We start from the raw sequence: 11,222 nt of genomic DNA, 5'->3' as shown, positions 1-11,222 counted from the left end.
TTTTTTGGATTCAAATGGAGGCCAAAACAACCAATTACAATGCACTTAGCAGTGCTGTAGCTGTGCCAACACAAGTTGACTCAATTGATAAGAATGAATTACTTTCTCATAAAAGGTCGGATGTTCAAATTTTATTATCGATATGAGAAATATATTGAATCTTACTATCGATATTAGAATTTTGTTGATAGGCGATATGTGAGAATTCCGGATGATATTATACTATTGCCATTTGAAATGATCGACTTTTTCACTTCTTTATGCATCCTTTCCCCTTTGTGTTGGAAAACAACACTTCCTAGTCTTAAAAATGTGCGACCTTGGCATCCAATTGCAGGAAACATATGGGTGATAACTTCTTCGAGTTTATTCTTTTATTCAAGCTTTCTTTGTCTACTAATGAATCAAATGCAAAACACAAATTTCCCCTCGTCAAATCAAACTTTTTTTGTCATCATTTATCTCTTTTTTAAAGATATACTATATATCTTTTCATTTTGTATAATTTTCATTTTAACTCCATAAAGTAACTTACCTTAGTAAATATTATTATAATTAGTAAATAATCCTCCACAAGGTTACAATAAATTAATTAAATTTACTCGTTTAATACATTTTTGAAAGAAAAATTTTTCATGTTTTGAATATAATACATCTCTTTAAGGGCTTCTAGCTTTAATAAATGTTCAAATTGAGAATGATAATTTTAAATTTTAAATTCAATAAACAAAATGTAAATCCCACTCAACTGGCTGTAGCTGGGCTAGACTCACTACACCGAAACACTCCCCATAGGGTTTAACATGGTCGTCGCCACCGCATCTGCGGCCGCGCGCTCCTTTCTCCGAACAAACGCCGCCCGCAGCGCCGCCGCCAGACTTACCACTAAGTCCAAACCATCTACTTCTCCCTTCCGCTCACCTTCCTCCAAGCCTCTCTCCCGTCGTATTTTTAGGTTTGTTTCTACTCTTATCTGTATTCATTTCTCCGTTCTCGGAGTACATGAGTCTTTTACTGATTAAGCTTTGTTTTGTTCATAATTTGAAGGCGTCCGGTAGAATTGAGTGCATGCTTGGAGTCAATGCAGCCGTACCACAGCGCAACGGCGTCGTCTTTGATGATTTCGAACCTCACCGTCTCTCGCTGCGGTTACGGTTGGCTTTTCGAAGATATGTGAGAGGAAAGTCATGGAAGGATAAAGAAATGATTTTTGCGTCTTAGTCCTCGATTGGAACACAGAATTTTTGGTGAGGAAAATGGATAGGCTTTTTCTTTTATTGTCTTTTTTCCTTCAATTTTTTTTTCTGTATTTTGTGTTAAGAGAAAACTGGAAGGAAGATGGTTAATGCTTGAAGTTAAAGAGGAATCAATCAAAATCTTCCTTCAGTTTTAGATGTAATGCTGCAGCAATTTTAACATAGTGAAATGTGAAAGCAATCATTTTACTAAAATCTCATTTTCCTTGGCAACATCTATGAGGTATAAGAAGCTTTTATTTCTTGATCATTTTACTAAAATCTCATTTTCCTTGGCAACATCTATGAGGTATAAGAAGCTTTTATTTCTTGAAGTTTTTGGAGCTTAGTGATTTAAATTATGTGCCACCTCTAGTCATGCTTCTGAGTTCTAGCATCTGATTTTGAGCCAGTATGCCTTACCTTCTTATGCGGTTGATATTTTCTCATTCATGCTTGTTCAGACGTCTTTTAGCTATTCCTGGATGAAAGGATGTGGTTCAGGGAGAGGAAATGTGGTAATATTGCTATGCTTTTAGTCTTTGTATGAAGCTTGTATCTGAAAAATGACTGATGAGCAGTGATAGTTTAATTTGGTCGAGTTAGATTTTGGTAGTTACTTCCATGTCACCTCTGAGTGAGTTGATGGTTCACCTCAAATAGATGAACTTTTTGGCCCTCCTTTTATGCAATCACCATTACAGAAGCTTCATATGGAAACTGGGTGACATTTTCCTCCTATAGAATTAGTGGATTATGAATGTCAAGAAAGCTTTTCAATGCTCAAAAATAGGTTTTTCAGATTCTAGATTCATAGACACATGGGTATGCAATTAAGCAAAATTTGAAGTGGATAAATGCTGTGGTGCTTACAGTAACAAGCTATGATATTAATGGGGGTGTATGAGAGCTCATGAAGTAGCAAATTGCCTTCGTGTCGTATAATTTTCACCCTTTTTCCTGTTGGTTAGAGAGAGAGAGATCCCTTCACAGGGTTCAAGAAGCTAAATAATTTTCCCTCACTTTAGTATGGAGAACAATGGTGAAAGAGATTGTCCAAGAATTCAAAGAATGAAGCACCCACACTCATATAGGTTTCTTCATCCCAAGGAAATGGTGAAAGAGATTGTCCAAGAAATCAAAGAATGAAGCACCCACATTCATATAGGTTTCTTCGTCCCAAGGAAATGGCTCAATTGGTTTAGTTGCATCGAGAAGTTGGTCAAAAGAAATCTTCGGTTTGGATGCTTTCAGGGCTGGTAAGTTGATGTGATCTGGATCATAATCCTAAAAAAAGATAGTAATGATATTAGACATAGAAATATTAAGAGATCATGGCCATTTTTAATGTTCAAGTATCATATCTTCTTTGTCATCTATGTTCCTTGTGTGCATGTTTGTGGAAAGCCGCTAATCTGGTCAGCATGCATTCTCTTAATGAAAGTTTTGAATATGCTGAAGTTCTTCCGACCTAGTAGTTTATCTGATGGTCGGAGGTAAGTCAATCCTGACAACTTCAGCTTTGGTGAAGTATTTTTGTTGACACAGTTTGGCCTAGAATTAAGGAGGATTTGATTGTAGCCTACACGATCATATCTTGAAAGTGCATTTTCTCCTGCAACATCAATGTTTTCTCTCCACCCAGCACTTAAAACCTGCACAAAAATGTGTAACAAGTGTGACAAATGTCTAGATGTGAGTATCGTTCAGCTAGGAAAGGTCTTAAGTTTTTTTTTTCTTTTTTTTTTTAACAAGATTTGTCTTTTATATCTTACGAACTATATCTGTAACTAGAAAAGGATAGTTTCTTACAAGCTTTAAGACAGGGTGGATAATTTCATGATTAAGAATTGCCTTTTCCTACATAACCAACCTGTCGAACTAGTTCTTGAGGTCCATTCTTCGCTATTGCTGGATGTTCAGAATCTCTCATCTCTAGACATGTAAAGTTTAAGCAAGCATAATGCCTAGAAAACATCCTGGCTATAGGTCTGTACCCATCTCTATTATTTAAGTTATAGTATCCTGCAGTTGACTCTGCAGCATGATTGTCATCCTTGTACCACCAATGGATGCCAGAGACCTGTTAATGCAGTGGGTATAAGAAAATTTTAATAGTATGTCTAGGGAAAGCACTACTTTAGGTGTTATTATTTTTATTGAGCTTTTACTTTAGCTGCCAGCTTGACTTTGCATCCCAAAAAAGTTTTGTTGGCTTCCTCGAGGATGTGATCACCATGTTTCAATAAGTTGTTGGAGTACCAGGTCAAGAAGGAATTCCCGTAGTCTGAGAGGTATATCCTGTCCGGTCCAAAGAAGCCTGTATTTTCTGGTGTGTCATTATACGTTCCTGCATTGTCTGGCACATCCCATTCAGGATATCCTGCTTGTTTTGCAGCCTCTTTAAAATCTGCCCTTAAGTATTTGTCATAGCACTGAAATATGTTATGATTGTGTGTTAGTTTTGAAAGAACATTAGTTAGGAATGACTTTCTTTTGATTTAGGGAGGATAAGATGCAGTCTTACAACAAATAGGCTGAAAATCTAACCTGAAATTCTTCAATCCCTGGAAATTTCCATCCTTGAGTTTTTACGTATGATGGATATCTGAGCTCTCCTGCTGGTCCTAAGCCTACCTCAATGTCTATGATAGTTCCTGCTTCCAAAAAGTCTGACATGTTCTCTCTGAAGCTGTTCATATAGTCACTATACATCTAAAACATTAGGAGATTAATTACAAATCAAAACTGAAATGACAATATGCTAGGCTCAATAGTTCATTAGGTTAATGTTAGGCCTTCAAAAGCACTACGAGGAATAAGAAATTGTATAAGAAAGACAGAGGAACACAGAAATTGTGAGCTGCTTATGTCAAACCTCATCTCCTACATGTGATTGGTATAATTCTTGTGGCCACTGTCAGCTAAAGGGCAGACCAGAGTTTACTACCAACAGTTTGAAGCTCGATACTCTTTCAACTTATAAGAGTGGATTTAGTTTTATTTAATAAAACTCTTGGTCAGGAAGCAGGCTCTATAGTTGGCAGATTAATGAAAACATGGCCACAAACCAAATGATAATTTTAAAGGATTTTACCCAAACACCAGATTTTTAAGTCGACCTTTCTTTTTTGACATCTTTTTAGCTCAAGAAAAGAGCTTCTATAATGGTTAAATACGTGATCTTTGAACAGCATTAGAGAATTTCATGGAAATCATCTACCTGGACAGCTGTGAGAGGCACTCCTTATTCCTAGTACCTGATCGGTTTGTATAGAATATATCAGGATTCTCTTCTCCTATTTCAAGAATCCATTTTGGGAGTGGAATATAAACAGCATCTCCTACATTGCCACCACATTGGTGAAATGACATGATTGCTTGTATTTTAAGGTTACGTTTTTGAACTAATTGGAACAAGTTCCTGTAGGCAGACCAGTAATAGCTTTTAGGACCCTTGGATTCTACAATGCCCCACCAGACATCAACCATGATGCCATCAACTCCAGCTAGTCTGAGTTCGTGCAGCTGCTTCTCAAGCTTTTCTTGGTTTGAGATAGCATTGTTTGTTGAAATAACATCTAGCTGTATCACCAGCAGAAATGTTTAGAATAAACTGAAAAGGAATATGTGATTTTAAGGCAGTTATTGTTTCCCACCACCTAATTGGAATGTAATGTATTTTGTGCTTTAAAGTAGAGATTATGACTCACCTGGAGCATGACATAAACTGGTACATAGTTTACCAATATGCTATGGGAGGGTTTTGGATCTGTACCCTGGGTGGGAAAAAGGGTAAGCTTAAATATTTATCACAGAAAAATGAAAGCACAGTTTCTTCTCTTGCTTGCAGTTATCTGATTATTATTGGTTTGGATAAACTACAAATGTGTTGGTACTGCAAGCTTTGATGTTGTATGCTGTGCTTTTCCTTGTCTTATCCTTGAATTATTTTTCACCTTTTATGCTTGCTGACTTGTGATTGGTTTGGAGAATCACATGTCAAAAAAGGGCAAGTATCACACACACACTTGGTGCATGCATTCTGTGGTTTAGGAACATTTTAGTACTTATTCAATCAGACTATAAAAATAGGTGGGATAATATAGAACTTGGAGAAGGCTGCTAATAGGTTGTTGGCCGTGAAGTCATGTTATCATGGCAGTAACGTGACTTCATGGGAGATTGGGTGCTGAAGGAGTAGAAAATCTCCGCTACTAATTTCCTTTTCATGCTTCGGTAGCTCGTCTGATTTCAACTTAAGAGCTGTTGCTAGGAATAATGACAGCAGGATTGGAACTATACTAGGATTTAGGGTTGCATTCATTTCCCAGACATCTTAACAAGTGCATTTGCATCCAATAGAATTCTGGAAAAAGAGAACATAATTTTGGGTTGGTCTCCCCTCCGGAGAGAGAGAGAGAGAGAGAGAGAGAGAGAGAACCTGCAATGGTTATTATACTTCGCTTCAAGTTACCTCTGCTTGCGTGGTTGAAACGGCTGAAGCTATTGCTTGACGGTTTTGCATCCTTCTGTGAGAGCGAAATGTGAGATTATAATTGAGGCCTAGTCCATTCTTCCATTCAATTTTCTTCGGCAGGCTTGAGAGCAATTGTGCTTTGTGGAATCCTGTTCTTCTCAAGTGTACCAGTTGGTTTTGAGGTTATAATGCTTGTCATGTTTTGCTGGATGAATGTTGCATAGAGGATCTTGATTTTATAGTGTAAGCTCAACATAAAAAATCTAGAATAAGGACATGGAGGTTCCTAAAACAAGCTGGACCCTTGATTCTTTTCATTTCCGGCTTCTTGAAGCATTTCGTGTGGGCTGCATTGATCTAGAAATTGACATGTTTTGGAGTATTGTAGTCCTCTGGTCATTAGTAGTTGCAAGTGTGGTGGGGAAACTAAAAGATGAAACTGACTGCATACTGTAGTCGCTGGTTATGGAAAATCTTCAAACATTTTCATATGCAATTCCTGATTTTTGACAACATTTTCTGTCATTGTCATCCGTTTGTTTCGATTATGCCAGTAAATCCAAGTCATAGTCTACAGAAAGGAGTTCTAGAAATTTACCTTCCCCTCCTCTTTCCAGAGAATGGCCAAGAATTTTTATTAATCGCTGGCCAATGAGTCGGAGCCCCGAAGTGACTTCTGGGAGAGAAGATTCCACAAGTACCCAAAAAAAAGAGGAGAAAATTCTATTCCGTCTTATTTCATGGTGGAACATTTTCTTTGTTAACATTTTAAATGTTAATAAGATTATCCGTTTCACTTGTCTTTATTTTTGTATCGGGACGATAATTTTTAACTACTCCTTGAGAAGGGGAGGATCCAGGAGGGTTGGTATAAGAGTATCGATCGTTTTGTTTTTGGGAGATTAGAATCGCAATCTATGGTTATTAGAGTATTTTCTGATAGTCGAAAGAAAGATTAGAACTGCGACGTATGAAGGGACTGTAACTTAGCTGACTTGAGTTGGTTCCTTTTCAATTGTCAAAGTTCACTAACCCAATTAAATTGTCCTTAATCAAAGGCCATTTTTACTTGTATAGCCTACAAGGATGTTTTATCTTTAAAATTTGATAGGAAGGATAGGTTCCTTAAATTATTATACACATCATGGAGATTCTATCCCTTTAGTTTAGCTGAGTTTTCAGAGAGATATATATATATATATATATATATATAGATATATTATCTGCATATAATATGATAATTAACTTACAGAAGGTGAGACAAATACTAGCCTAATGTGTAGAACTATCGCTCTAATTATGAAATTTAAACAGAATCTCTTCTGAATTTTGACTTTGGTTGTTTATACTGCTAAACCAAGCCTCATTGCAGTGTATGAAATATTCTTAAACTAAAAGAAAAAGTGTATGAAATATTCTAATTACCTAACTACTCCTACTGCAATTAATCCCTTCTGTCCTCGATCAATTGGACAAAATTGAAAGGAAAAAAAATCCACAGTTCGGAGGGAAGTTAAGAGTTATTAATCACACGCTACTGCTAGCGCGTCAAGAATGAATGAGTTAATTGTACTAACCTCGATGGGCGTGCCCACTACTTGAAGAATATTATGAGGTTAAATAGTTGTGCAGTGAAAATGACTGTTGGCCGTTACCATGATCTTAAGACTTTGTGGAATGAAAGATTAAAGATTCAAATTTTTTCTCTCACCACTTATCATTATACGTAACTTGCTATTTTAAGTGGTTTAAATTTATATGAGTATGTAATGTATCCGTCTGATTCGATGGTGATTCAATTGACATCGAATCTTCAATACGATCCAGTGCAGTAGTGCGCGTGGGCGCACTCTCTATTGGGGGATTCAAACTTTTTTGAAAAACAATTTTTTCATCTACAATACTACAGTAATACACAAATAAAAATAATTTCAAAAACACCATATCCATACAATATATCAAAAATAATTTCAAATATACAAAAAAATACACAACTATCCATCACTTTCCACCATCATGGCCACCACCCCCACACCCAAGACCCTCTCTCCTCTCTACTCTCTCTCTCTCCGCCCATCTTTCCTCTCTCTCTCCTCCTCCTTCTCCATTTTTTCTCCTCCTCCCTCTTCTTCTCCTTCCTCCTTTCTTCTTTCCCTTTCCCCACCTCCCAATTTCCTTCCCCTCGAGTGATCGCAACCTTTCTAATCACAATCAAATCTGATCACGAGTAGAAGCCGCGACCAAGACGGTCGTGGTTAGAGTGGTGGCTAAAGTCGCAGCCACCACCCGCTAGTAGGAGAGGGGTTTGGGGTTGGGGGAAAGGAGGGGAGGGTGGAGAAGGGAAAAGGGAGAGAAAAGAGAGAGTAGGAGGGGGAGGAAGAGAAAGGAAAGAGGGAGAGGAAAAGGGAGGGAATAATGGTGGGTCGTATAAAATTTTTAAAAAAAATATCTCAAAAAAATTGTAAATTATAAAAATACTTAAAAATATATTTTAAAAATACCTCTAAATACAATCCAAAAAATATTTACAGTAAAAGTTTTTCATATACACAGTTACGTAAAATTTTTGCAAAATACCTTCAAAAATAGCTAATCCAAACAGAGCCAAGGCTAAAAAAAGCAATCGTGTCAATTTGATAATTTAACTGGAATATTAAGGGCAATTACGGAACCAGGGAGCTGACGAACAGAACTGACGTTTTGCCAGATTAGGTCAAGGGTTGACATGGCACACAAAATATCGGGCTCGTTTTCCAATATATTCCCTTCTACAGGTGCTCAACACATATCCATTTAATATCTGTTCTTATTCAAAATTCACCATTTTAATTCCTTAAACTAAAATAAGAAAATAATGGAAAAGAAGTAGAATGTAAAACTGCAAAAGTAACGAATCCGAAGAAATGCAAGCAAATAAATTTTTGGATAGTAAATTATTTGGGATAATTTTTTAAAAAAATTACTGTAACATTTTTTAATATGATATATGTAAAATAAAAAGGTAATTAAAAAATTTATTGTTGATACAAGCAAATAAATTTTTTTGTGCAAATAATCAACAGTCCAAACAATACCGGAAGAAATGCAATCTTTTGTGTTTTGTCTTGTGAGCAATTCTCTCCAAACAGACTCATTGATTTCTTCTAATGCAGCTTAAACACATTTTAAATCCTTGTGTTTCCTATTCATATTCATTCCTTAATAGTTGGATTTCATTACATTTGATTGTTTGTTCGAAGTTACAACTTTAAAGGCCACCTCATTGTCCACAATTCCTTAACGTTGACAATTTGCCAGATTGGTTTGTTAAAATTGAATTGTTTGTCGTCCAAAGCATAAGAGATGAGATGCATTAAAGTGACATTGGAAGGGCTGAACGTTGACAGTTTGCCAGATTGCTAACAGTCCCAAACATTTTGGAATTTCTAATTTTTAACTATAAAACAAATATCAGTTCATCTCATCACATGGTATTTTAACTCACAACCAACTTGTCTTAAGCAAGTTTAGCTACCAAAAGGGATTTAAAAATTTTTTTTTAGTAGGTTAGAAGTTCAAATTCCGCATTGTGCAGTTAAAAAAATTCAAAGGGTTTGCTAAAGCACCATTTTGATCACGATGGATCTATCTCTCGAATATGTCAGATCACTCTTTTAATCTAAACGAATCTATCTCTTCTCTAGTCCCTCATATAATCCAATTAGATTTTCTGAAAAAAAAAGAAAAAGAAAAATATATTTAAAATAATTATTATGACACTTTTTTGTGACGTGATATATATGAAATAAAAAGAAAAAAAACATATTTGTAATACAAGCAAAATAAGATTTGAAAAAATTGTGATCTACAAACATATCCAAATTTCTAAGAACAAAGAAGAATGCGGATATACATTTTCCGACATTTTCTACCCATTTCAGATGTGACAAGTTCGTCGTTATCAATCTGGTGTTCATCCAGCCCAGTAGTGACTTGGATGAATTTCTTAGCGGGAAGGCTCCAAGGGATAAGGGTAGAATGTCCAACTCATGCCATCCACTGCATTTGGATTAAGTTATTCTAAATAATATTTTGCTTATATAGCAAATATAACTTTCAATCAATTTTTTTTATCTTTTTAACAATTTTTTTTCTCATATATATTATATTTCAAAATATATTACAGTAATTATTTCAAATAATATTCTACTGAACAGATTCTATTAAATAAAAACTTAGGCGACTGTATACTTGCTGAATTCCTGTCTTATTACCCAAAAGGGATTGTTTTGCTGGTCTTCTCATCCCTACCTTTGCTTTTTCAACGCAATGGAGTGAATCAATAATCAAAAGCTGGTGAAAACATATGAGGATAATGTCAAGAAAAATTACTCACATTAAGTCATTAACTCAACAACCAATATGAGGGATCAAAAGTTACTACAGCCAATTTAAAAAGTTCTCAATTCAGGATTCACTATATTCTCAAAACAAAACACTCTCTTCCAAAATCTAATAACTTGTCATTAGCATAATCAAGAAACAGCCAAAAATTACAAGCAAAAAAATACTACTCCACTATTTTTTTTCCCCACCTTCATTGGTTCCATGTGCCAGTCTGCACATTTTCCCCCTCCAACCAACCAAAACCAAGTGAAATGCCCAAATCCAACCCCATCTTTCCCTGCTCATCAAATGCTTACTTGTCCCTCTTCATCTTCACTCTCTACACCATGACAAGAACCAAGAGAAAAAGAAGAAAACAACAACATAAAGAGCACTAGAAATAAATACTAGTATGTCAAAATGTACTGTACTATTACCTCAAATATCACAAAACTCACCACAACTCACCTCACATTTTCTGTCTTTAACAAAGACAACCAAAAACCATCCCTGCCAATCTACCATACCAATTCTGATTCCTGAGCCCATTTCTGAGCGTAAATCAGAGCATAGTACTAAAAGTGAAAGTGCAAAAGAGGAAAGGAAAAGATGTGTTATGTGGGGAAGGCAACCAAGATCTTCATCTTCATTATCACAGTTCTTGTTGTGACTGGACTCATCTTGGGATTTGGGCTTCTTAGGCATGGCAATCACAAGTCCCACAACAGCAAATGTTCTGGTGATGCTTGTTACCAATCTCCAGTGGTGCCTAACCCCAGTCCACCAAGCTCGTCTCTTACAAGTCCTACTCCAAATCCTAATCCTAATCCTAGTCCTAGCGAAAGTTCAGTACCACCACCACCACCACCAGCAGGAGGAGGAGGACTAGCACCGCCTGCGGGTGGTGAAATTTCTAGCCCACAAAATCCCTCTACATCAGTACCACCACCACCACCACCACCACCATTACCAGCACCAACACCTCCAGTACCTCCAGTTCCACCATTATCTTCGCCACCTCCGCCGCCTCCACCGCCATTGGTTTCACAAGCTCCACCACCAGCATTGAGCCCTCCAAGTCCAGCCTTGGTTACACCAGGTCCCAGCCAATCTTTGCTGCATTTGATCCCTGACTGATTCAT

The 11,222-nt window shown here is 36.6% G+C and overlaps 1 protein-coding gene, 1 long non-coding RNA gene and 1 pseudogene across 2 annotated transcripts; 1 reads left to right on the top strand and 2 right to left on the bottom strand.

The window, feature by feature from the left end:
• The first annotated feature begins 741 nt into the window (after positions 1–741).
• On the top strand, positions 742–1,503 carry LOC113770947. Its single transcript, XR_003468442.1, has 2 exons — positions 742–955; positions 1,048–1,503. It is a non-coding gene; the product is annotated as an uncharacterized LOC113770947 (long non-coding RNA).
• An 818-nt stretch (positions 1,504–2,321) lies between these two features.
• Positions 2,322–4,984, bottom strand: LOC113771678 (annotated as a pseudogene).
• A 5,845-nt stretch (positions 4,985–10,829) lies between these two features.
• Positions 10,830–11,222, bottom strand: LOC113771677 (putative glycine-rich cell wall structural protein 1). The gene has a single exon (XM_027316247.1). It carries the CDS (start codon positions 11,220–11,222, stop codon positions 10,830–10,832), a length of 393 nt encoding a protein of 130 aa, XP_027172048.1.

This window comes from Coffea eugenioides, chromosome 5, assembly GCF_003713205.1.
Source record: "Coffea eugenioides isolate CCC68of chromosome 5, Ceug_1.0, whole genome shotgun sequence".
NCBI classification, from domain to species: Eukaryota; Viridiplantae; Streptophyta; class Magnoliopsida; order Gentianales; family Rubiaceae; genus Coffea; species Coffea eugenioides.
This window is presented reverse-complemented; position numbering and strand designations above follow the sequence as displayed.

Bases quoted from the DNA above. Each gene is read 5' to 3' on its own strand.
- LOC113771677 (XM_027316247.1), bottom strand. From the start codon at position 11,222: ATGAATCAGTCAGGGATCAAATGCAGCAAAGATTGGCTGGGACCTGGT.